Genomic DNA, 27945 nt, shown 5'->3' on the forward strand with positions numbered 1-27945 from the left:
TTCTGCCAGGATATGTGGTGTGCTGTTCCACTCGGAGTATCTTGCAAGTACAGTTAAGTTAGACTGTAGATCGTAAGGAAAAGAGCAATCCTGAATCAGAAAGTGCGTCAAAGGTGCAACGCCCACATGTGCCTGGAGATGAAAGTACTTAGACAAGGTGAAGCTAATGCTCCAGTATCTGGGGCTCAGTATCGCAGAGAAAAATAGTAAAACATAGACAAGCATTTCTAAAATGGTTTTAACACTAATTTTAAGTGTTTGGATTGGAGGCCCTTAGAGAAGCATTTGGAAGAATCCAAAACCTGAGTTGGCTACTGACACTGTCAAGACATACATGTGAGTGACTATTTCATCACTGGAAATATCAGAACAGTGAGCGTCTCACGTGCTGCATTGGGTGCTGCTGTACTGGCACACTGCCATCAACATGCACTTCAGCAAATTGTTTGCAAGAATGATCAGTGTGTAATCTCCATGTACGAAAGATGACCGTGATCATGCTGTGAATGATTCCTTGCCGAAGCCTCAATTTATGATTTTAATGAAGAACCAGATGGAGACTTTAAAAAAACAAAACAAAAACAAAAACAAAAAAAAACCCCTTGTGCTCATGGTAACAGGAAGCCCTAGTTAGTGTGAGCAGAGCAGTGGCATAATCTGCATCTGTGCAGTGTCTTTTTTTTTTTCCTTCTCATTGCATGCATTGCAAGTGCCTGCCCTGGAATGTATTTTTATTGCTGGTACAGTTGTCTCTAGGAATTAAGCTATGTGTTTAACATATAGTCTCAACTGGTTCTCCTGCTCTTCTCTGTGAGAACAAATTAACAAGAATTTAAAACTCGCATTTGGTGGGAATTGTTTAAATGATAGCACTGAAGCTTACTGTATCCACGTTGGCGGCTGAGTCTGTAATGGAAGGGTAACTGTTTGGTTCATTTTAGTTTGTATTCACTTATAGCATTTACCATTTATCTTTAATCTTCATATCTTCCTTGCTTGTGTGGTGTGCTGAAGTTACTGCTGGTGCTGCTCAGCATAACTGCTGACAGTGCTTTCACTTGAGATGTAGATGAGTCTTCAGAAGGTGTTCCGTGATCAGAATCCTCAGTTAGCAAAAATATCCCTCTTGTTATAATTGAGCCCACTAGAAGGGTCTGCACCATGCCGGCCATTAATCTTTCCACTGCTTAACCACACCAAAAATACTCTATTTTTAATACAACACTGGGGTCGAGCAATGCAAGATGCATTTTTACTGTGTGGTTGTGCATATGTGTGCTTTGAACATGCAAAGTGCTGTGTAAGTGCTAAGTGTGAGGGAGGAAAAAAGTGGTGGGGCTCTACTCATGACACCATGTGCTTTCCCCACTCCCCGGATGACTGCTCCCTTTTCCCTTCTTGGGTCAGCTGCGCTCTTTCACAGATGGTTGCTATTTACTTCCCCTTTCACCATTAGCTGCCGACTCTCTTCCACACTCCTCCCCCCCCCCCCCCCAGGCTGCAGCCTACCTTCTTCTCTTCTCTAAGGACTCTCTTCCTGCCCCCCGCCCTCAAACACTGGGGACCTCCATAGCTAAAAGCATGAACTGCTACATCTTTAGCTAAAGAGCTGGACTCTATTTTAAAAAAAAAATAGAAGTACGTGTAAAGGAAGGGAATCTTACAGGTGCATCCTCTGTGCTGATCTGCTGAGGATATGAGCCTGTTGAAGCCTCATTTATAAACAATATTAAAACATGTGAATGATTATAACTGAATTAATATTGATCTTATATGGATTCAAAATGATCTTGAATACCATACATAACATACACGTATCATTATTTAAAAAATCTCATTAATCCTTTCACCACCCTCATTGAAATGCAGACATCTCTAAAGGGAAGACTGAACAACTGCACATAGCAATTGCAACAGTATGTCGCAGTTTAAGAAGTGAAGATAATGAGAATTCCATATCCTGTTGACAATGGGAACTCAAAACTTGGGTGGCCAGAAGGTAGTTGCCCAAATTAGAACTCATCCAAGATGCAAGGACTAGCACCCCTCTTCTTGAGAAGTGTCATGGAACCTTTTAATGACTAAAAGTAGTCATGTAAAAGCTGTTCAAGCAATAAAGTCCCTCATATCACCATGCTCGGATTTATAAGGGAAGGAATGCCACTTACTGAATTCCCAGTACCACTTCCTCTAGCAACCTGGATTTACTTTCTTTCTGAGCATTGACAGGGCAAGACCTTGATTAGCTTGTACAATTTTACAACATTACTGCTCCTGGTAGCATGGCAGCAGGCTGGTTCAGTCCTTCATAAAGTACATCCTTCCCTCCTGTGATGAGGCCCTTAATTGTGTACTTCTCAACACTTTAAGTGGCTAAAGGAGGGATAGGCCCTGCTGCTGGGGGTTGGGAGGTCTGAGCTCACCCTGCAGTGGCGGCTCCTGTCCCAGAAGGCTGGTTGGACTTGGCTTCCTGCTCTGGGTGTTGCGACCTGGCCTCTGGCACACAGTTGCAGCACTGCTCAAGTTTGAATGAGTGGTGCTGTGACCCTGTGCATCAGGTTGCAATGCCACTCACTTGTATTTAGCTCAGCCTCCCTGCATCAGGAGCCAAGTCGCAACGCCCAGAACAGGGAGCCGAGCCCAGCCAGCCCTGTGGGACATGATCTACTTCAACCACGATGGGATTTGGGGGGTCAAAGCAGGACAGTCCTGTGAACTCTACACTGTTGGGAGGTATGAAATCGTGATGTTTCTTAATGTGAAGTAAATTAGAAGCTATGTATCAAATAGACTGATATTCAGGGTAGGATTAATACCATGGAGGTGGAGTTTCTGTAGAACATGATTCTATTTAAAAAACTCAGAATGTGAAGATCTGTTTTATTCATCATGGTTCTAAAGAGGAACCTGTCTCTCCTGAATGGGTGGAGAAATATGAGCTGTCTCCAACAGTAAGCCTCAATCAATTGTCTAGTTTCAAAAATAAGACTTTAAATATTTAAATGATTCAGCTACGCGTCAGACACCTAATGCTGAATTTGAACTGACAAGGCTATTTGTTTTCTTTAGTAGCTGGAGTTTAAAGATACTTTTCAGGTATATAACCTTGCTAATTTGATGGAATGTTGAGGAAGATGAAGCATTCGTGTATTTAAGTTTACATGCCATAGCCCGACTTCAGTGTAGCAGAAACAAGCTATTTCTGATGGAGCTGTTTTATATAACTTACAGCTTTCCTTCTCATGGGACTTCATAAATTACTTTCAATGGAAAGAGTCCCATTGTGGCTAAAAATCTTGGGGGACTGGTCACTTACAGTTTCTGATCCAATAATAGAAATTTAGGTTGCAATGGAGCTAGAGTTGGGTGAATAATTGATTTGTTGGTTCGATGGCAGTTCAGAAAAATTGGGGGGGGGAGTGGAGTGGTTTGTGTTGAACTCAATCTGAAATATTTAGCAGTTTTTGCTGAATCAAAAAAGTTCTTTGCAGGTCTCTTCCAGAGCAGGGATTTGAACATGGGTCTCCCACATCCTCAATGTGTGCCCTAACCATGGGGCTAAATGTTATAATATAAGGGGTTTTGGAGGTGGCAGCATCACCACTCCTCTGGCCATTTGGGAATGACCAAAACTATTTATGTCAAATGCAAAATTAGCTTTGGGTCAACCAAAATGGCATTTTTCATCAGGTAAAATATTCATCCTAAAAGTTTTGTCCAGCTCTAAATGAACCTTAACATTAATTGTAGAAAAGTTCATTTCTATTGAATAAATTGTGGACTGCCAGTCAGGCTAATACTTTAACTGTGAAACAATTCAACATGGTTACAAACAGCACATGAATCAACCAGGATAATGTACTACACAGTCAGGGATTGGAGAGAGAAACTCCTGTTGCACACTGGCCTAATGGTTCAAAACAACTTCTTAACTTGCTTTATTTGTGGAGCTAGCAAATATCAAGACCACTACAAACAGCATTTCTAAAAAGAGCTACAGTCCCTGTTTCGGTAAACAAGAGCTTTTAGGAGAGAGTTCCCTCAGTGTCTTAACTGGTTAATTGGACCCAGTCCCCCACTTTGGGGCTACACAAAGAAATTGACTGTTGGTGATGGGGGAGGCAGAGATGAAGACTGAATGGGAAATGAAAGCTTTGCCACAGGGCTTATTTTCCCACCTCTGGGAGTTGAAGGGAATGCTCCACAAGTCGTTATGTTGAATATATAATTACTAGACTGGATGGTGCTTTAATGAAGATTTTCTGTTGAAGTCTTTCCTGTACAGTACTGTTTGTGTAACTTGGTCCAGAGGGAACACAACAAAATTGTCCTTTCCTGACCATATTGGTCCAATTTTGTGTTTTGAAATTTATTATTATTTTTTTTAATTTTCTACTCAGACCATCAAAAGTGTCTTATGGGCTAAGTAACGATTTTTATTTTTTTTTAAAGAGGAAAAAAAAATCAGCCCAAAACTATTTACAGTTTTTCAATCATGTTGGACTTGGTTCAGAAGGACAATAATAGTTTCCAAGAGTTGTACAAAAGAACCTGCCTTTAAATAAAAAATAAAGGGAGAAACAGGTTGGCTTTCAACTCCATATAAAGTAAAATACCACAGCATATTGCAACTGATTCCAAAGAGCCTGATCCAATTCCCATTGATTAAATGGGAATAGGATCTGACCCTAAACAAGGGAAAACAGATTATGCAATAGGATTATCTACAGATCCACCTAAATATTATTTTCAGCCTCTCCTCCTTGTTCAGTTCTGTTGTAAGAAAAGATTTTGCTTTCTCATATTTGAAAGATACATTTTCTCTTATCTTCAAAGAATCTGAGCTCGATATGAAAAAGCACAGAGGCCTTTGTACCAATAGATATAAATTCTAATGCAAGCACCATCATTCCTTTCTTCAAATCTTTGTCGTTCTAGCTACAGGTTTTGGCCTTCACAACATCCCCTGGCAATGAGTTCCACAGGTTGATTGTGCGTTGTTGAAGTACTTCCTTTTGTCTGTGTTTTGTCACAACTATGCCACTCAGGGGTGTGGATTTCTCACACTCTGAGCAATGTTGTTAAGCCAACTTGATTTTCTAGTGTACACCTGGCCTTAGCCTCCAAGTCCCAGATCCTACAGACTTCTGCATAGGGCCTCCGTTCTAGTGCAAGGATCTGCACTGTTACATCTTCTGGCAGGATTGGTGCTCAAAGCCCTCTGTACATATATGCAGCATGGTTTATTTTACCTGAAATATATTACTACTTCTGATTTTAAGAAGAGTTCACTCTGTTTATGTGAGAGGACTTTTGGCACTGTTAGGTAATTTGATTCACCCTTTAAGATGACATCAGATAAAGATGAAGAGCTTTCCAGATGGAAAGCAGCTGTAAATTGCTAGCCATTAATGGGACCCATGGTCAGGACAAACAGTACAAAAGAACCATGCCGATGGAGTGCGGGGGGGGGGGGGGAGTGTGAAGAGAGAAACCTTCCCTTGGCAGAGCTTTATCTCCCCTGTCTTTTTCAGTGTACTCGGCCTCTCCAGAGAGGGTTTTGCTTCTTTTCTTTTCTTCCTTATACTGTGGCATGAGAAACAAAATAAAAAGAAAACAGAAATTGATTAGTGGGTGGTCCTTTATCTCCTGGAGATGTACCTTGATCTTTCCAGGTCTCTAACTGATCTGAGGGAAGGGAATTATTTATATATGCAGCTACATTCCCAGAATGCCCTGCCAGAAACCCAGATTACAGTCCTGGCTTCCCTGGAGACAGCTTCTGGCCTGCCTTGCTGTTCTGGTCCTCTGTGTGAGGGAGGCAGCTTGAAGAGACATTTTGATCCACCCCATTGTGGGGGAGGGAGTCTTCAACTCTTCTCCCGCCCCCCGGCGCTGCCGCTGCCTTTGGAATGTTGGTTCCCAGCCCTAGACCAGAGTCAGCAGTATAGACTTTCACATACTGTAAACTGAGATGACATCATCCTTCCCCTCCGTGACCGCATCTTCTGTCCCAAAGGCATTGTTGTTAGAGTGGCTTGGGAGGGAGTGGCTAGGAGTCCCCTCTCAAACATTCAAAGGCCAACACACCCCATTACAGTACTTCTGTCCTTTACTGTAGACCCCTTACTTTGTGGTAACCAAATGAGGCTTCCCAGACTCTGAGAGACACCTGTCTCTAGAATTTCTAGAGTAAAGCCTGTAGTAAAGGGGGGGGGGGCGGGGAAGAGAAAGGTAATAGCATTAAGTTCCCTCTCCAGCACACACAGTCTAACTAGGCGACCTGTGACAAATAAATGCTTGCTTCTCAGTTGGCTCCAGATATTTTTTTTCTGTGTAGACATACCCTAAGTTTCATTGAAAGTCAATAGAACTTAGATTCCGAAGTCTCTTGGGTACTTTTGAGAAGTTTTTTAAACAACTTCTAACTTTCTTGGTTTACCTTAAGTCAGAACTTGACCATATTGATCACAGATTGTTTTAATGTCCTCTTTTTAATGATAGGCCTAAACACCTAGGGCCAGATTTCCAAAAGTGCTTAGCACCTGAAGTTGGGGCTCAGTTTTCAAGAGGTCAGATCTTATTTAGGCACCTACTTGAAGTGGTCAGATTTTCAAATGAGCTCAGCATGCAAAAGGTCCCCATTGTACTCAACATCTGAGTGCAATGGGATCTGTTGGTTGCTTAGCTCATTTGGAACTCTGGTCTCTCCCTCACTAACCCCATCTACCTTTTTATCAGTATGGGAAAGACAGGGTGGCCAGAAATCCCTCCTGTGATGTAATTCTCCACTTCCTGCTCCCTTTGATAGATTTATGTTTATCTAAAATTAAGCTTTGCGGGGCATATGTTTTTGAAAATCAGTGGCCCCTATAAGAAAGGGCTATGCTATGACAGAAGGGAGTGCATTCAGCACTTTAATTATATTCAGTCACCTAGTCCGTTTTGTATTTATTACATTTAGTACCTTTTCAAGTATAGGCTTAGCACATAAATATCTAGGAATGAGAATCTGATCTACAGCCTAAGGCTACTCTAAAGCTGATGTTTTTGACAATCTCTAACACTTTTTTTGTTTTTAGAATTTAAATTTCTTCTAGGTACAATAAATGCATCATGGAGAGTCCTCCCTTATTGCTGTAAAAATCTATTAGCTGAACCACAGGTTGGTTTGTTGTTTTTTAACATCCCATACCGTTTTAATTGATGTAAAAATAAGACAAAAGATCTGGGACTCCCTTTCAGGGCTAGGGTTGATGCTGTATTTGTGGGGGAAAGTACCTGACCATCTTCCTCTCCTAAAGTGAAATCCTGAACCCATTGATATCTATGGGAGTTTCCAGTGACTTCAGTAGATCCAGGTTTTTACCCCAAGCATTTTGTCATTTTTACTGTGTTTGTTCTCCTGCTGGAATATATTATGGAGCTGAGATTTTGTGCTGCTGGGTGAAAACATGGATGTTACTAAATAGTAGCATAATCTGATTCCTACTCTAATATAGCACAGGCTTGATCGTGTTGCCGTACCGAAAACCTGAGGCAGCTTGTGGAGGTAGGATTCTGGCATGTGATGATGACATTATTTATTATTTTTATTATTATTTTGCACTGCTGAATGACCTCACTTTTGTTACCATGTTAAGGCAGCCAGAGGAGCTTCTGATTTTTATGGGAAGGAAATGCTGCAACATAGTTTATTTGGAGTTCTTCTGTTGTAAACTGAGCCGATTAGACTGAGCTTTTCAGGTTGTTTTGTCCTAGGGTACTTTAATAATAATAATAATTAATAATTAATAATAATAAATAAAAGTAATTTTACCACTGTTTGATCCTGACTCTGGGCTGAAGAACTGTGGGACAGGACTATGCTTTCGGATGGCAAGTAGAAATCACAGCTCTTTCTATATTTCTTTTCTTTTGCAATGTCACAAATGACATTTTCTATTTTTTATTCTCATAATTTTTCTATAATATCTTCTCTGGTGGTCCTCTGATCTACAAGATACTTTGAACCATTCAGCATAGGTTTCTATCAAGATTTGCTTTTGCTTTTTACTGCATTTTGGCCTTTGTTTTGGTGGTTCATTGCAGCATTTTCGTGGGAGGATATAGATACATCAGATCTACCTGATGCAACAAAACATTTAAAATAACTTCTGTTTACCCATTCAAACAATTGTCTAAACCAGTGGCTCTCAGCCTTTTCCATATTAGGATACCCCTTCCATCCATCAATATGGAATGGACAGGGTGGTCATAACCCCATGTGTCAAACTTAAAAAAAAAAAAAAATCTTACTTCATAATGCAGTTTTAGAAATTTTCTGTCTTTTTGACAACTAGTTAGGCTTGTGTTGGTAATGCAGAGAACTGTACTCTAGCACATTTGTACAACACTTGATCGATTTTTTTTTTTAGCTTTATAATTCATTCCACCTGAAGATTTCAATGTGCTTTACAAACATTAATTCTTCTGTACTTCTTATGGGTGTTATGCAATAGGCAAGTATTATCATCATTTAACAGATGAGGATACTGCAATATAAAGAGGATGTGTGACCTTGGGAAATTCACAGCACTTATGTAGCAGAGGCAGGAATAGAAACCGAACATGCTGATGCAGTCCTGTGATTTAACCACAAGACCATCCTTCCTCATATGTCATGGTGGTTCTTGATTTCTAAATTGATTGTTTATGATGGTCACTGTTCCTCTGTATTCTGTATTTGGGCACCTGTATTTGTCTGTCTTACCTTTCTTTCTTAAGATGTTGGTCTTCTATTTTAAAGGGACTTTTTTCTTCTTGCTTAATTCATTTGTCACCGAGAATGGCTTCAGTATCCACTGTGAGGCTTCTAAATATTGACTTTGGTGAGTTACTAAAAATAACTTTTTATGCCATTTCATCCTTGCCTTACAAATACTGGTCCCAATCCAGCAACCTCTATTCCTGCCTATAGTCCTATTGATGTCAATAGGGCTAGTGGCATGAGGATGAACAGAGGTGAAGGATTATACCTACAGTAGCTATTCTATCTACATTTCTGATATTTTATGGGCATTTTTCCTTATATCAGAACATCTATGTAAATTTAAGTTTGGCCCCAAATTTAGGTTTCTTTAAATTTAAAGAGAGAAGTTAAAATTTTTACTAAGCTTAATATGAATGGAATTTAAAATTTTCTGTGTGCTATGTAACTTGACAACATCTTTCTAGTGCAAGAGAACCAGAAAAGGAAACTGACTAGACAAAAAATTGAACTTGATTAAAATAAAAATGATAGTATTTTATCTTACTGTCTGACTTCAATTAAATGCAAAGCTTAGCGTATATTAAATTTAAAGTAAAATCTTCCAATAGTCTTAGGTTTGGATTCTGCAAGGCACTTTGTGCAGCTGGGCCACTACACCCTCACTGACAACCTTGCCAGACTGGGGTCAAAGATGTTGTTAGTTACCCTCTAAACAACGTGTTTTTAAATTAATTAATCTTGATAGCGTCCCTGTTACTTAGCAGTTTGTCCCATCATTTTAAGCCATATATTCACCACTGTCAGTCTTTGATCTGCTTTCTTTCTTTGTCAACTCTTTCATTCTCATTTACTAACTGCAGTCCACATGTCATCTTTTGAAGAATTGGAGCATTCATTCAATCACATCTTAAGCACTCTAGAAGTGAGCACTCCCTCGTGCTTCCCTGGTATACAAGACAAAGATGAGGTGACTTTGGATATGTCTACACTGGAGCTGGAAGTGTAATTTCAAGTTTGAATAGATGTACCCGCGCTAGTTCTGATTGAGCAAGCATGTTAAAAATAGAAGGGCAGCCGTGGTGGTGTGAGCAGTGGGACAGGCCAGCCGTCCTGAATACAGTCCCATCTGAAATCCCGGGCACGTACTCAGTTGAGGTCAGTTAGGCTGCCTGTACATCATTAGAAGTGTAAACCCCGCATAATCCGGAAATGACTTGAGCAAAGATGTACTTCTCCCTCCACCAGCATTTCTGATTTAATTACTCTACAAACAGAATTCCCCCTCACACCTGTTCTGAAGTATTGAATAATTTACATTCAATGTCATAAATCTATAATGTGATGTAATGAGTTTTGTTGTTACTTCAGATAAAATTAGTCTGAGGCAATTTTGATTACCAGTGATTTGCCTTTGCAGTTTTGATGTTCCTTTTCTTGTTTTCTCCTAGCAACCTTTGCTTTTATAAAGGCCTGGTCTACACTGGGGGTGGGATCAATCTAAGTTACGCAACTTCAGCTACTTGAATAACATAGCTGAAGTTGACGTACTTAAATCGACTTACCGTGATGTCTTCACGGTGGTGAGTCGACTGCTGCCGCTCTCCCGTCGACTCCGCCTGCGCCTCTCGCGGAGGTGGAGTACAGGAGTCAATAGGAGAGCGCTTGGGGGTCGATTTATTGCGTCTAGACTAGATGTGATAAATCGACCCCCGCTGGATCGATCGCTGCCCGCCGATCCGGCGGGTAGTGTAGACATACCCAAAGAGTGATATTTGATTACATTCTGAAGTATATTAACACAATAAAGTGCATGCAGGAAATAATTTTGTAAACCAGGTAGTTATACAAATTATACATTACTGAAAATATGCTATTGTGCATCGAGTATGTTACTTTAGACAATACTTCTTGAAATTCAGGAACAATAGTAAGAAAAAGAGACTTATAGGAAGAAGAGAAGGAGGGAGAAAGAACAACTACCAGAGTCCAAAGTAACAAACCTGAGGTTGTTAACCAGATAACGTATATACAGATCAGAATGGAACCAGCTCTACTTATAACGTTCTGTGGAAAATTCCAATATTTCACAGCAGTTTTTTGTTCTGATTTGGAATGAGAACTTGAAATTTTGAAATTTCCCACAGAAAAAACATTTTCAAAATTTTTGAATTTGGAAAAATCTAATCGTTTTGGTTTGTATTTCCCTCCCACCCGTAAAAAAGGAAATGGAACAGCTGGCTGCCCCAAGTCCAAGGACATCCTCAAGCTGCCCCATAGTCAGTGGGAGTCAGAAGAGTGCCCTGCCATGGAGCAGAAAGTCTAGAAGCCCTGAAAGCTCCATCTTGAGCTTGTGCTTCCAGGGTTGCCAGGCTCCTGACTGTGAGAGTCCTACTTTGAGCCTTTATGGTATGGAGCCTGGAAGCCTTGGGGTCCCCAATCCTGGAGCAGTCAGCATGGCGGGTCTACTCCAGAGCCATGGACCCTGCATATGTTTCCATAAAATGTTTTGGGTTTGTTGAATCTGCATTTTCTGACAAAAATTCCCAACCAGCTTCAATTATAAGTCTTACTGTGGTATGCATGACTTAAATAATTAATATATCAATTTGGTGATGAAACTGACCAATTTCATGGTTGTATGCAGTGTTGTTGTAGCCGTGTCAGTCCTGGGATATTAGAGAGACAAGGTGGGTGATGTAATGTCTTTTATTGGACCACACCTGAGAGAGAGCTCTGTGTAGCTCAAAAGCTTGTCTCTCTCACCAGCAGAAGTTGGTCCAATAAAAATATATTACCTCCTGCACCTTGTCTCTCCAATTTAACGATGTAATCTGTTGATTTATCTGTCTGTTGTCTCTAGGTATGTGTGTTTGCATATATACATATACGTGCACACACAACAGGTGGCATGACAAAGCAGAGAACAAGATTTGTCACTCTAAATATTTACCTGGACACCAGGATATACAATGCTGATGGTCAGAAGATCAGGCAATAGGAGAAAGCCATGGAGTGATCTATTTCCACAATGTTCCTGTGGAAAGACTTTTTCAAAAAGATATGCAAAATATTTTTAGAAGACCCTCATATATCCTCATACTCACCCTTTGTGTTCGGGGGGAGGCAGGAGGGGAAGAGTCGGAACAAGCAAGGAAACAAGGGATTCATCTATCAGGGGGTAGCCGTGTTAGTCTGTATCTACAAAAACAACAAGGAGTCTGGTGGCACCTTAAGGACTAACAGATTTATTTGGGCATAAGCTTTCGTGGGTAAAAACCTCACTTCCTCGGATGCATAGCTATGCCCAAATAAATCTGTTAGTCTTTAAGGTGCCACCAGACTCCAAGGGATTCATCTGCTGGTTAAGTAGGGTGCAATGGGAAACTGTTTTGAATGTTTTCGGCGTATGTAATTTGGTGGTATAGGTTTAACCAACTAAGGCTCTGATTCACTGATGGGGTTCAACATAGGCACTGACGTTTTGGTCTTGGCATCAGTGAAATTAGGCTGTCTTCTACTTTTTCTTAGGCTTCAAAGGCTGTTTGTTTAGATAAAATGAAGATCGAGCAATCAAACTCCTTTATATAATGCAAACAAGGGTACTAATAGGATTGTTCACATGTGGGGGCATAAAAATGTTTCCCTGAATTTTATGAAAAAATTACCTTGGATGCTCAATTGCGTGCCGGACTGCTCAATTTGTCAAAAATTGGGCATGCAGAATCTTTTATTTTCAGTTTTACTAGGAGCTTAAATTTCTGTTTGTTTGTTCCTGCAGATGTGGGATACCTTACTGTGTCTGTGTATATTTTTGGAAAATGTAGGCTTTGAACCTGTAATTAGATCTGTATGGGCAAATTGGTTCACCTGTGCACATCTGTTTGCAGGGCGAGAACCCTGGGTTTTAAAGTATGTGTGATACTGCAGAGGGAATCTTCATTGTTTCTGTTGTCCAACAGTAAACTCCCCCTGCTTTTGTTGGACTGGATTTTTCTTCTCTGTGGGAGGGCTGATCATCCAAGATACATCTTTCAAAAGAAATTAAAGAACATAATTCAATTATCTCCTGTACATATCAGACACTTGCATAACAGGAGGCCCCATAGTTAAATCATAGTTAACTGTTATCCACATCTTCTTGTGGATTTGAAAGTGAAGTATGCAGAGGTCTTTTGGCTAACTAGAGGTTCACCAGTTACAGAAAGATGGGTTCAGTCGCTGTGTGACCTTGAAAGAAGTTATCAGTGCTGCTTCTGTCAAGCTGCCAGAAAGAGAACAGTAAAGTTCTGTTTCAGAAAATAAGTTGTGACTTATCGGGAAGAAATTAAACTGATAATTCTTTGGCTACTCTTAAAAATAGCACTTCTCAGAATTCTGCTTGGGTGAGATTCATTCAATTAAAAAAAAAATCTCTCTCTCTCTCATATATATTTTTAGTCTTCCACAGATTTCAATCAGCCTGTTGTTGCTCTTTGCCACTTCACTAGTCTTTAGGTTCACTTCTTAAACATTTTTCTTTGGTGGCTGAGATAATTTTAATTTTCTATTCCACACCATGCACTTTTGATCTGTTGCCAAGCATGATCCAATTGTAAGAAGTAAATTCCAATGATCTACACAGGGTTTACTTTTCTGAAGAGAAATGACAAAAAATACCTCAAATGTTTAAAGATTTAACCAAATGAAAGTGCCAAGTTAGGATTGAAACTCCATCCTTACTTTGATTAATTAATCTAAGTATTAGATATCATTAGAAAGATGTGCTTGAATAAGGCAGAAAAGTGCATTTTCGATTAAGTTCTTTAACTTTTCATTATTGCTGTAGGTTTCAAATCTGCAAAAGCATAGAAATTAATTGAAGATTTTATGTTTTTGATCCCTGGGAATGATATTTAAAAATGTTCTCATGTTGCCATCAGTGCTATTTGAGCTCCAAAAACATCCAGGTGGTTAGCACTGTGTTAATTATGAACAGACAGATGAAGATGAGCCATAGCTGTAAAATTTTAATCCAAAATCCCAAGTGTGTTTGGACTGGGATTTTGGTTTGAACCATTTATGTAGCGATAAAGGTTAGCTGTTAATTTTGATGTAGCTCTATACTTTGATAAAGGTTGAGGATCCTTCAGATTTGAGATGTTGTTACAGGCCCGTTTCTCGATTCCGCTCATAAATCAAAAGAACGTTTAGAAAATCAGATCACTAAATTACATCAGCGGTTGTCTCTAAAGTTACACTTAAATGCTCAACATGGCTTTTAATTACCAGGCTACTTGCAGGATATATTGCTCTTGTGAAAAATACTTCTCATTGTCTTATGGTGTTGCAGTGGCAGACTATGTGCTTTCCTCCATTAATGTTAGCTAAATAGGCCCAAATGTTATTTACGTGGCAAAAGCATACTCCAGGACTGGAAGCAGAAACACCTGGACAGTCTGAACATAACTGTTTTTATCCCCGTTCAACTCTTCTCTGCTGGCTTAGAGGTATCAGGAACCAAACATATGTGTGGACCCTGTCACAGTGAGCATTCAATAACCGCAGGTAGTACTAGACTGGCACTATTCTATTTGATCAGATCTACATTTTAAAATGGATATTAGCTATAATATTCTTTAGGTATTTTAATTGAAAATTCATGATCTCACATTCTCAGTTCCGTCTGTCAGACTCAGTCATGTGCTGGCAGTGATATTTCAATGCATGTTAATGTGAGGGCAAAATGAAATATAAAAGACCAAGTGAGAGTCAGACACATTACAAACAAGTGGATGAAAATGAGAAATGGTGGCATGATGGTCCACAACAAAACAAGAACAATGCAGAGAAATACTTTCATACAATCACAGGAACAACAATATTTAATTTTTAGATTACCTGAGAGAATGAGACCACAGCTGGAATAAAGAAACCACAAATCTAAAACTGGGACAGTCACACTTCCTTGTCTGACAACCAAATTTTGAAGTTTTAGCTGTCCTAGGTCAAATACTGTGGCAGGAAATTAAATAATTGGTAAAGTTTGGTTATATTTGTCATTAATCAAGCTAAGATAGTAGGTATTAAAATCCTATGCTTCCAGGAATAATTTGATCACTGAAGGTATCAGGAAATATATTCTTCCATGTTTATTATAGCTCAGGTAATCCAGGTGCATTACCTGTGTGGAAGGCTCCTTCCTCTGAAGTATGTCTTACCCATCTGATATAACATGCCAATAATCGTCCTGCTATTTAGTCACCGGACACCAGACTAGATGGACCAATGGTCTGATTTGGAATAGTAAACCTTATGTTCCTATCATAAAGAATATTCCATTGTAAAAACTTTTTTTATTCTTAAAAGTATTCATTCAACTACATTTGGATTTAATAGCTAGTGTAGTGAGTGCAATTCTGAATGTACATGTTGCTTCTTCGTGAAAACTTTTAGACATATTGAGAAGTCTGGAGATGCCTGCATAATTCTATACAACATTCTGAAAAGGTTATTCTGTGTACATTACAGGAAGGTTTCAGGAAGAGTTGACTGCATGTGAGTAGCACCATTTTCTGCTTTTAAAAAAAATGATCTGAGCAGGCTGTAATGAAATTTGAGTTTGAACTTCAAGTGCAAAATCAGATTTACCTCTATCCCATAGTATAATCACGTCAAAAAATATTGGACTCAACAGCCATCCTATCCTCCTTACTCTCAGCAGAGCAATGTTACTTGTAATCATTTGTGAATATATCAGTCCTGCTGCACATGGGAAACCAAAGGATTGCTCTTGCCAGAAGACTGAATGACTTTCTCCAAACACGTGACAGGTGTTTCAAAATTTGAATAGCTCTATACGTCACTGCTCTGGAACTGAGAGTTTGTGTGGACTGTGATTCTCTGTAAAATGACATAGCATTGTTTTTTGTTTCAGAAGAAATCATGCATCAGGATATCATTCCCCTCTGTGCTGCAGATATTGAAGACCAGTTAAAGAAGCAATTTGCCTATCTGTCAGGTAAAGATTGGAAAGTTCCTACTATATCTATGGTTCAAATGTGCGGTTTCAGCTGTTGTTTCTATCCACGCTTTCACGTAGTCGCTGAACGCTATTATCGGGGCAGCCATCATTTTGCGATCTGTATTTAGAATGATTCATAAAGATATGCTATTCTGGAATTTACCAAAAAAATGGTTAAATATGATTGAAACTTGAATTATTTATATAATCTCTAGTAGTGCCAGCTGGCTGGCACAGTGCTCTATAGATCTATAGATAAGGAGACCCAGGTCTGAGGCTAACCTCAGATAATCACACATGGGTCAGTAGGAGATAATGTAAAAAACTGAAGGAGAACTTCAGGATTTAGCCTACTGTATAGAGGACTTTGTGAATTGAGACTTGAAAAACTCTGTATTTGATTACTCTAAACCCAGTTACTAAAAGAGCTTTTTAAAAAAACAAAAAAAAAACCCTAAATATATATTAGATTATGTTGCAAACTTACTCACCTAGGGTGGGTCAAGAAACAAGAAAAATTTAGAATATGGTTTCTTACCCTTTGACATGCAGAGAATGTAATGGTAAGTATACATGTCACCAAGGGATTACACTGAAAAAAACACCCCATTAGTTTCTCGTTACCCCACCCAGCTGCTCCCCGAACAGAACTAGACTTCTTCCGCTTTCTACCCATCTCTCAAACCACCCACACAATATTGAAAACTAGCCATTCCTTTCCCTCAAAAAAGGCCAATTCATTCCTAATCCTGTCCTGTCCCCAAATCTCCCACTTTATTATTAGCCAACCATCATGATATTGCTTTCTCGGTGTCCCTGAGGGTTCATTCCTAGACATTGCCTTCCTATCCTCCAACTATAAGAACATAAGAATGGCCATACTGGGTCAGATCAATGGTTCATCTAGCCCAGTATCCTGTCTTCCAACAGCGGCCACTGCCAGGTGCTTCAGAGGGAATGAACAGAACATGCTTTGCTGAAGCCACACCAAATCAAGTAAGCCTGACACCTTACTGAAACCACTGAGCAAGTCTCTACACAGCATTGAAATACAAAAGAGCATTCTGAGAAACTACTGACAATGCAGTAAAATAATACCATAAATGTGCCATAATGCTCATTGGAAAACATAATTCCAACTCTACATACAAAATGATGGGTCTAAATTAGCTATTACTGTTCACACCGGCACTTTTCGTCAGCAAAACTTTTCTTTCGGGGGTGTGGGGGTTTTGTTTTGTTTTTTTAACACCTCTGAACGACACAAGTTTTTGTTGTTCAGTTGCCAGGGTAGAGAGAGCCTTAATGTCTAGGGGGAAACAAGCAGAGATATTTTGTCTTAAAGTAAAGACATACTTGATGTTGGAGGGGAAAGTTGGAAGTGAAGGACCCTCTGGTATTTAATGTAAAATTCTTTTGTCCTGCATGAGGTCTGTGATGCTCTAAGGGCTTGTCCTGTGCTTAAAACAAAATTACAATGTCACAGTTGCGCTACTGCAGTGGTGCTGCTGTAGCACTTCTGCATAGACAATACCTACGCCGATGGGAAGGGTTCTCCTATTGCTGTAGTTGGTCCATCTCCCAGAGAGGCAGTGGCTAGGATGATGGAAAAATTCTTCCGTCAACTTAGTGCTGTCTGTGTGGGGACTTAGGTCTTCTTAATAATGCCACTCAGGGTGTGGATTTTTCACACCCCTTAGCAACATAGTTAGGGCCCTACCAAATTCACGGTCCATTTTGGTGAATTTCACGGACATAGGATTTTAAAAATCAATAATTTCATGATTTCAGCTATTTATATCTGAAATGTCATGGTGTTGTAATTGTAGGTGTTATGACCCCAAAAGGAGTTGGGGGGGAGGGGGTTCACAAGGTTATTGTAGGGGGAGTTGTGGTACTGCTACCCTTACTTCTGTGCTGCTGCTGGTGGTGTTGCCTTCAGAGCTAAGATCCAAGCTCTGAAGGCAGCACTGCTGCCAGCAGCAGCACAGAAGTAAGGGTGGTATGGCATGGTATTGCCACCTTTATTTCTTCACTGCTGCTGGTGGGGCGCTGCCTTCAAATCTGGGTGCCCGGCCAACAGCCGCCGCTCTCTGGCCGCCCAGCTCTGAAGGCAGCACAGAAGTAAGAGTGACAATACCGCGACGCCCCTAAAATAACCTTGCGACCCCCCCTGCAACTCCCTTTTGGGTCAGGACCCCCAATTTGAGAAACGCTGGTCTCCCCATGAAATCTGTATAGTATAGGGCAGGGGTAGGCAACCTATGGCACGCATGCCAAAGGCAGCACGCGAGCTGATTTTCAGTGGCACTCTCACTGCCCGGGTCCTGGCCACTGGTCCGGGGGGCTCTGCATTTTAATTTAATTTTAAATGAAGCTTTTTAAACATTTTTAAAACCTTATTTACTTAACATACAACAATAGTTTAGTTATATATTATAGACTTGTAGAAAGAGACCTTCTAAAACATTAACATGTATTACTGGCACGTAAAACCTTATATTATAGTGAATAAATGAAGACTCGGCACAACACTTCTGAAAGGTTGCCGACCCCTGGTAAAGGGCAAAAGCACACAAAAGACCAGATTTCACAGGGGGAAACCAGATTCCACAGTCAGTGACGCTTTTTTCATGGCCATGAATTTGGTAGGGCCCTAAACATATTCATGACGACCTAATTTTCTAGTGTAGACCAGACCTAAGTTTCTGTTTTCTAACTAGGGGCAAAAAAGTGCTGCTTGTTGTATAAGAAACAGTCTTACTAAATAACTGCAAGAAGGATTTACTACTTTTTTCCCCTGCTGTGAGTTAAACCCTATTATGAATAGAATAGATGCAATCCAATTGAATGCAATTTAAGCTTCCTTAGCCCCCCAAGATTCTTTTTCACACAGCCGCGAGCATATTTAGCACTCATTATATCCACAGTGCAGTGGAGCTTAACAAGAGCAGCCATTTCTCATTCCAGGTTATTGAATTTGTACTTAACCCCTCGATCTATTATGAGTAGACGTTTTTGTTTTAAAAGCTAGTGCAGCTGTTTAAGGAGAGGTTGTGATAATTATTTACCTTTTTTGTTGCAGTTTACCATTATAGTGCAATTTGACTTTATGCATTTTGTCTATTTTTGCACTCCATATTTATCCTAGTGTTCATATTAAAGTGTGTTAATAGTTAACTTTCAGTGCTCTTCTATACAGTGTTGCTATGGGTTCTGGGAACACAAGAGCAGTGTTTAATATTCTGTCACTGAAGTTATGTAACAGCTTGCTCACACTTGCATTGTGACTTTGCTGCTCTGCTGTTTTAGGATATTTATTTTTGTCCGTGAGAGTGTTGGGTTTTTTTAATACTTGTTTGACCTTGTAATATAAAATAAATTACAATTAATGGAAGTATCTAGATTAAGAATATTTTTATTAAATAATTTCCCTTTAAGAGTTTTTAAGCTTGGTACATTATTTATTGCCTTAGGTAGATGCACTTAAAATGTAGCAAAAATAGCAGTGCTGCATATAGTTGAATATGCAGTATTTTCTCTAATAAAATATATTATTTATTTAGCTTTGAAATACTTGTCTGAATGTAGGACCATAACAGGAAGTCAATGAACCTCAGCACAAAGCCTTATCCACCTTGGGCACCTCTTATGGGTAGGAGACCATGGCCTTTTCCAAACCTCTTTTTGTGATCGTGGGTACCTCTGGATCAGTTAACTCTGTCGTCTCTTTTTCCCTTACGGGTAACAATTCTTTCATTTCCTGTGGTCGGCAGACAGCATTTCTCTCCCTATGTCAATAGCCCCATCCAAGTTTATACTTGAAATTAAACAAAATACTTTGTATTTAAGAAATAGAGAAATGAAATAGTAAAACTAAGAAAAGCTTTTAAACGTAACCCTATTTAGTCAGAACCTTGAAAAATCATGCTAGTACAGACTGAGTTTAAAGATTGTAGTTGTTGCTCTTAGATACGTAGACATTTATTCCACCTAATCTATGGGTAGCAGTCCTGGCCAAACACCAGTTTAGCTCCAGACAGGGGTCCAAGTGATCCATTTGTATAGCAAGTTCATGCCCGTCCCCACAATTAAAATGATGTTCCTTGGCATGTCCCTTTAGTCATTGTTCTCTCTACAGAAGAACTTTTCTTGTTTTGGAAAGCATGTAACATTTTCATTAGAATGTTCAGACATTAGATCAGCTGTTCCTCTCAGACATCAGTTTGAATAACTCACTCCCTACAGCGGGTATTTTTCTTTTACTTTACTGTCTTTTCTATTTTACTTGGTATTTTACTCTATTTTTATCTTTGTTACTCTTTGATCTTCTAATTTCCTTCTGTGTTTCAAAGAGTTCTCTCGAGCCTTTGTTACCTTTTCCAAGGACATTCTCTCCCTCTGTGGGTCATCAACACCGTGCTTAGGGCTTTGTTCCTTAGCACTTCATGTTATTTTCTCACTCAGACACTTGCTCAGATTTTTTTTTCTCCCCTGAGTGAGAAGTTGCCATATTTCCTTTATATTCACACTTCAACTCCCTGCAATTGTTTATGCACAGATACGTTATAATAGAATGTAGATGAGTAAGAATAGACAAGACACGTGTATCTTATCAAAATGTTATCTGTACAAGTTAATTGTCACAAGCACCTTGAATATCATAATACATGATAAAATACAAATGACTTCTGGCCACCACAAATACTGAACCACTCATTCCAGCTCCCTTTTCTATGTATTGTTCTCTGGTACAACATGTAATGTCAAACAAAATGTAGATTAGATAATCATGGTAAGAGTCACTATCTCCTTTAATGTAACTTTTATAATACACATTTACGCCTTTGTTTGTAATTCCCATGTTACCTGCCTTTTCTGATAATTATGCATACTTTTTGCAATTGCAACTTGAAAATTAGGTTGAAGTACTAGTTTTTACAGTACTTGATGCTCTTGGTCCTTGAGATTTGTATGGCAAATCCATGTCTTATGTTCCTACTTTGCACCTTTGTTTTATATTTGACTTTAATGTTAGCAATACTCTTCCTTTATACTAGTGGCCCCCATCTGGCGGGTGCCAGACAATGAGCCATGGAGGACTGTGGTGGTGGACGAGCATCCACCGAAATGCCGCCGACAAGCAGCAACACCAATAGGCGCTGCCGCCGAAATGCCGCCGACAAGCAGCGTCATCCAGAGGCGTCGCCACCGAAAATCGGTGGCATTTCGGCAGCAACGCCTCTGGTTGACGCTGCTTGTCGGCGGCATTTCGGCGGATGCTCGTCCGCCGGCCAGTACGCGGGCGCACTTAGACGCCCGCGGGCACTGCGTTGGAGACCCCTGCTTTATACAGTATGCAAATAACAGCTGTTGCAAGATTTGTACGCTAACTGGTGAAACTCTTTTCTATAGTAGCCACAGGAATGACACTGCTTTTAAAGATTTGTTCAGAACTTTTGGCCAGATTCTTTGTCATGTTCCGGGCTCTTTTTACTGCCCATAAACTGTCCAGAGAACCCTATAACAACTGTGTGGGTGAAATGAGACAATCACTATGCTCTTGAATGAACTCACATAGAAAAATGATAAAGGACAAAAAAACACCAACAAAACAGTCACTCCATATCTGACCTCTCAGTCCTCATCCTCAAAGGAAACCTGCCCAACACCTTTAAAAGACAAACCTGGGAGCTTGAATTCATAACTTTTGCTAGATACTACAAATCATGGGCTGAATAGACACACTGGATTTATGGTTTATTACAGCAATCTGTAATCCACTAACCCCACCCCACCCCTTTTGTCCTATGACTGAAGAGGGGTTAGCTGACCACTTCATGATTAAAGGTCTCTTACAATATGTTAACTCCTTATGTTGAACAATCTGTTCCAATTTGTATTTAGCGGTGACACTGAGTACATATCCCAGACCTGAAGAAGAGCTCTGTGTAGCTCAAAAACTTGTCTCTCTCACCAACAGAAATTGGTCCAATAAAAGATATTACTTCATCCAACTTGTCCCGCTAATATCCTGAGACCAACACAGCTACAACAACACTAAACAGATCTCACCAGTTGAGGATTCCCTTACCATGGTGGATTCCTGAGCAGATGTACAGCTACGCCACTCCCATTGCAGCCCCAGGATAAGGAGGGGGTGTAAAACTCTGCTGTACTCTGGCAGTTCTTGGCTGGTGGACAGTCCCTTGTGGGACCATATCCAACCAGCATAAATTAGTCATCATAGAACCAGCCACCAGATCAGCAGCTGGCTTCTTTGCCCCAACTAGCTGCGGACAGAGGGTGCACTGTAGAACCTGTGTCCTTATTTTCATGTTCTTTGTATTCTCTTGTGACTCCCCTGAACAGAAGGAAAAGGTGCTTTACAAATTAAAAGAAGTGACCCAAAACTATTTATTAAGCCTCTAACTGGTGGGAGGCATAACTGATTTATAGCTGTAGGATTCTCTACATTTGATTGTTTGATTGTTCTTCTTTTGTCTGTTAAGGTAGACAAAAGGCCTGGTCTTGCAAAACTCCCATTGAACGTATAGCCATGTTGAACCTGTTTTATAGTAGATGCTTTCAACAAAATAAAAAATATAGTATGTTAAACCCTCGGCAAAAGAAAGAAGACTAGAAACTACATATGTTCAGACTAACCAGAGCAATCTTAAATTTTAGTATTTTTTGCTTTGATTTAACAGTTTTAATATTGTATTGATCCTGTTTTCAAGGGGGGGGGAATAGAATGAATCTAAAATTTGGAGGTCATCTTGGATGTCTTACAGCTTCTGTTGGTTTTCAGAAACCAGATAGGTGGCATAACTTAAGCTGAAATTTTGCTGAGAAAAACCAGGAATTAAACAAATCTATCTATAGAGATCGATCTAGTGTACCAGATTCTCAGGTGATGTAAATAATTCCTTTGACCAAAATGGAGCTGAAATGCCCAAACTGAGGAGCTTAATCAATATTTCGTGGGGCGGGAGGAGGGGGAGGTTAAATCCACATTGCCAGTGGGACAGCTGTTACCACTTCCCTTGCATTGTTCCAGCTGCAGACCAGAGTTTTAAAATTTTAAAATAAAAAGTTAAAGTACTAAACTCACTTTTGGTGCCATACACAATTTTTTAAGAATTTATTATTTGGCCATAAAATATTAGATTTCAAATACATTCTCAAATTTGGCTAAATTGTAATCCACTATAGTTTGTAATTACAGATACTTTTGAATCCCTCTGGATTAAATGCAACCCTAAGAAGAAACACAATATGTGTAAAACTCCTTTCTTGTTCCAAAACAAATGTTTCAACACGTTTTTCTTCTCTGATCTTTTTGCTGTATATAAGGAATGCAATATAATGAATAGGAAAATAATGCAGATTTTAATCAACCCCATACAGTTAAAATTGTTCACGAGTATGTTGAGTACTTCTGTTAATAAGTCAATTTTTTCTTTATAGAAAATTGAAATTCCAAATCAGGAGGAGGGTTATTTCCAAACACTGTCTCTTCAGGCTTGCATTGACTTGGGACTAATGTAATTAACTCCTAAGTGCTTGAGCCTTGGCATCGCTCCATACAGAGAAATGGAATACAGCCAAATTAGGGCTTTTAAACTACTGGTGTAGATTTGGGACACTTAATCATGCTAATACTTTTGGGTTTTGTTTGCTTATATCAATCAATGGAGAGACACCATCCATTTTTTGAAAATCTGAATATCAGTTACAACTTCCCACCTTGGATTTAGATCTGAGGATCCCTGTCCTTACTCTTTTTAACTAATACCATTTGCCTTCTAATTACCGCTTGCCATATCGTGTCCATTACCCTTCCTGACCAAAAGGACTGGAAAAAGTGCTTTTGAGAATCCATCAGTACCATCCCTTACTCAAGTGGAATGGTCACTACTGAATGTTGCACAGCTGCCCTCCATCTTTCTCCTGTCACTTCACCAAAAAATCTGAGAAACCTTCACTATTCCCAAACCCTTCTAGCCCTAAGCAGAAGAATCTGTGTGCAGCTTATCTGTTTGGGGGCTTTTTTCTTTCTGTAAAATAATTCTAGACACTAGCCTATGCTGTTCTTCTGCTATGACTGAATCGACAAGTGTATTAATCAACGATCCAAGCAGAGAATTCTTCTTTGAGTCTTTTATTCATTTTACTGTAGTGCGAGTAATTCAGTCACTTTGTGATTTCACATTAGCACCATACTGAGATGTAAACATTATTAATCATTTCTTGTTTGAGATTGTACATCAGATAATTGATGGCAACACGCTCAGATACCATTGTGTAAGAACCTGAATAGAGCAGAACGTCAGGAAGCCCTAGTTTGCCATGTCTATATCCACCCCTACAAGTCCTTCTGTAATCACGCTTCTTCCATGACATTTGCAAACCCTCATCCTCCTTTCATAAAGTGTTACATTAGAGAAAATAAAATACAATTACAGTATGTATAGAAAACACCACCACTTTGTCACCCATATGTTGTCTGTTTGGATTTTAAATTTTTCAAGGAAAGGACCTTGTCTTTACACTTACCTGAAAGGTGCTTGGCATGGTTTTTGGTAGTATATCAACAATGAGAGAGGCTGGGATTTTCAAATGAGTCCAAGGGAATTAGGCACCAAAGTCCCATTGCATTTGGGTGTCTAGCTCTTATAGCCTCTGTTGAAATCCCCAGCCCTGGCGTACCATAGTTCTCAAGTGAAAACAGTTATCTATCTATTTTGATTTAAATAATTAAAACATGCCTATACAAAGCTCATGGTGCTTTTGTGCATAATTAATATTAAAACTTAACCCCAGCATTATTAAAACAGTCAAACAGGAACTCTGCCTGCCAGCCCCCTACCCCCCAAAAAAATCCTTTCTACCTCTTTGTTGCTGCAGGAAATATAACCTCAATTTTCTCTTAAAAAAAAAAAAAAAATCTATCAAATAGATGGTGTTTGCAGCCAGCCTGGAAGATTATCAAATTCAAGCCACTTCAGACTAAGGAGGAGGAGCCCGTTCCTGAGTCCCAGAGTCCTCGCAGAGAACACTCTGGCGGCAGACCCCTCTCTTTTAAAACAAGAGAGATCCGGCTCGAGCACCACAGCTGGCTGCAGCTGGGCCAGCGTGTCACAAAGAGAGAGGCTGTCCCTCAGATAGGCAGGTCCAGGCAGGCTCAATTAACCATTGAGGAATTGTTTCCCATTCAAAACTGTTAATAGTTGAGAAATCTAGGACTCTCAGGCTTATAAATGGAAGGGGGACACATGTATTTTTATCTTTTTGACTTTTTGCTTTTATTCCTCATACACATCAGAAATGAAAAAAATCTTGCAAGTCAACTGCTGGAAAATGTGAGGCTAGTTCTACAGAATATTCCTCCATTGTTTTTCCCCAGTCCATTAATCCCCTGGGAAACTGTTGTAACATTTATAGATTTTAGGGAGTTGCGCAGCAGTGAATCAGGCCCCGAAGATCTAAATTGCAACTAGCTTCAATAGAATGGGCTGCTTATATGAATCAAGATTATTCATGTCAGTAATAAGTCTTGCAGATTCCAATCCCAGTGTTGGGAGTTACCTATCGGTAAATTGAAAAGGTCAGGGAAATGTTATCTGCCTTTCCTTCATATACATAGGATCATGATGTTCTGTACTCACCTAAGCTAAATAGGAGTCGATTCATGAGGATGCTTTCAGGCATGTGCAATTAACAAAATAATCAAACACAAGCTAAGACTTATTAAAAGGTAGATGAATTTTGCCTCATTCATAAGCAGCTTCACTCAAAGAAGGAAGATCTATGGAACATCAACATTTAAAAAAAGACCAGATTACCCGAGAAAAATATCTGGCATACAAATAATAATTAATACTTCAGATCAAATGACTCCAAAATTGTTTTCTACATTATGGCCCTAAAGCAGAAAATCATTTAATCACATGCCTAGCTTTAAGCATGTGGTGATTTGTTGCTAGATAAATATTAGTGTTACAGTATACTGTGATCGTTTTAAACTTTAAAATGTATATTGCAACCACATTACTCTTTTTTTATGTTTATTTGCTTGCTTGCTTGCTTGCTTTTTTGTTTGCTTATGTTCCAGGTTTCTGGCTTTCTGATTTGTAGAAATTAATTGGGGCAAAGCAAGAAGCCAAGAGGAATACCACAGATTATTTATAGTGGATGTCTGTTTATAGACTCATAGACTCATAGACTTTAAGGTCAGAAGGGACCATTATGATCATCTAGTCTGACCTCCCGCATGATGCAGGCCACAAAAGCTGACCCACCCAATTTCCCTTATCTCAGCTGTTGAAGTCTCCAGATCGTGATTTAAAGACTTCAAGTCGCAGAGAATCCTCCAGCAAGCGACCCCTGCCCCATGCTGCGGAGGAAGGCGAAAAACCTCCAGGGCCTCTGTCAATCTACCCTGGAGGAAAATTCCTTCCCGACCCCAAATATGGCGATCAGCTGAACCCCGAGCATGCGGGCAAGATTCTCCAGCCAGACCCACATTGACCATTGATACTAATTACCTGCGATGGCACGTTATTGACCTATTGACTAAAATCACGTTATCCCATCAAACCATCCCCTCCATAAACTTATCAAGCTTAATCTTAAAGCCAGAGAGGTTTAAAACTGCTACATTTCAGACTTCGGAAAGAAGACCCTCCTATATTGAAAAAGTATATTCTAGAGAAACCCAAACACTTAGAGTTTAGGATTCTCTGAGGTGTAGAAATAAACATTATTTTGAATAGGAAGAACATTTTTAATAAAACTAATAGAGGAAAATGTTTGCTCTCTCTTTTTTTGGGAAGGGAAAAAGGAAGAGAGATTAAGATAATCAAAACTGAACTTGACTTACGTTTGTTTTGAATATTTATATGGCTAAAATTAACTTTCATATGCTAATGCTTGGCTGTGTCATAAAGGGTGTGCTGCGAAGCCATGCTATTTGCACAGTAGTTGTAATTTTTCCTCTTGGAATGTATCCAGGATGATTCATTTTTAGTACAATTTACATTCAGGAATTTTACAGAGATATCACCATGTTGCATGAAAGTAAGCTGAGCATAGTAACACAAAGTAACCAGAGTAACACACACAGAGTCATGGATATATATGCTTTTCTGATTACGGATGTTTTGGAGCAAAATGTTTATTTTTATCAAAATAACTCTATGAATGTAGATATTTCTTTCTGAGTTAATGTCAGGTGCACTTAAATTGTGTTTCTCGTATTATCCTAAATTTACAGCAGCATTATAATAATATTATTGTTGATAATATTGTTAGAAATAATATTATAGCTAATTTATTCACGTTGTCAGCTGTAAGGTTGGGGAAGAATTTCCCCATGGCATTGGCAGGGACCTTATTGATTGTTTTGTTCTCTTCTCCTCCTTTTGTAGCATTGAGCAGGGATGATCTTTTAGGATTGGGTGGGTCTATCCCACACTATTAACTTTGTGCAGTTGCAGGGGATTAGAGAACCTTGGCTCTTCTTTTATATATTTATTAATCATATTTTTAACTGCAATGGTGACATATATAAAAATACTTATATCGACAAAACCTGTGGGAAATACATTTTAAACTATTTCACTTCCCCTTTTCTTAATTTAGATTCTTTGTAGTGCTGGACAAGTCACAAAAGGTTCAAATAAACACTCAGAAGCTCAGATGTTTAATTATACTTTTATCTCTTCCACTTCTGTCTGCAGAATTGGACAGGAAATCTCACCAGAAACAGACTCTTGTTATTCTGCCACTTCTTCCAGACAAGAGTGGAAACTGGAAGTGTAGAGCCTTGCAAAAATAAAACACAACAGGGGATTACATGAGCATTTTCAACCCTGTGAAAGGTTTGGCTCAGCTCTGGGTGAAGGTTCCAACTGACTCTAGTTTGGGTGGTTTGGTTTTGAATTGACAGGTTTTATTTTAAATAGTTTGTCCATTTCTCATTTTATGTGGAGTATCTTTGCATTCAGGTAAAGTAAATTGTATGTAAGGCGCAGAGCCATCTGGTGTTAAAACCAGTTCACAATGGGAACAAAGACACTTTACCTTTTATTTAAAAAAAAAAAAAAAAAAAAAAAAAATAAAAAAATAATAAAAATTTTACAAAATAAATTAAAAAAAAAATTATATTAAAAATAAAATAACCAAAATT

General features: G+C 39.2%; 1 protein-coding gene across 2 annotated transcripts in view; it reads left to right on the top strand.

Annotated features, from left to right (window-relative positions):
• The window catches only part of MCF2L (MCF.2 cell line derived transforming sequence like), a 244967-nt gene that overhangs the window by 113617 nt on the left and 103405 nt on the right, over window positions 1–27945 (top strand). For both annotated transcript variants that reach the window (XM_029910503.1, XM_029910505.1), the window contains exon 2: window positions 15666–15749. In XM_029910503.1, the coding sequence (XP_029766363.1) occupies window positions 15666–15749 (84 nt within the window). The remainder of the gene's footprint in view (window positions 1–15665; window positions 15750–27945) is intronic.

The sequence above is a fragment of the Terrapene carolina genome, unplaced genomic scaffold (genome assembly GCF_002925995.2).
Source record: "Terrapene carolina triunguis isolate 2854851 unplaced genomic scaffold, T_m_triunguis-2.0 Scaffold21, whole genome shotgun sequence".
In the NCBI taxonomy this organism is placed as follows: domain Eukaryota; kingdom Metazoa; phylum Chordata; order Testudines; family Emydidae; genus Terrapene; species Terrapene triunguis.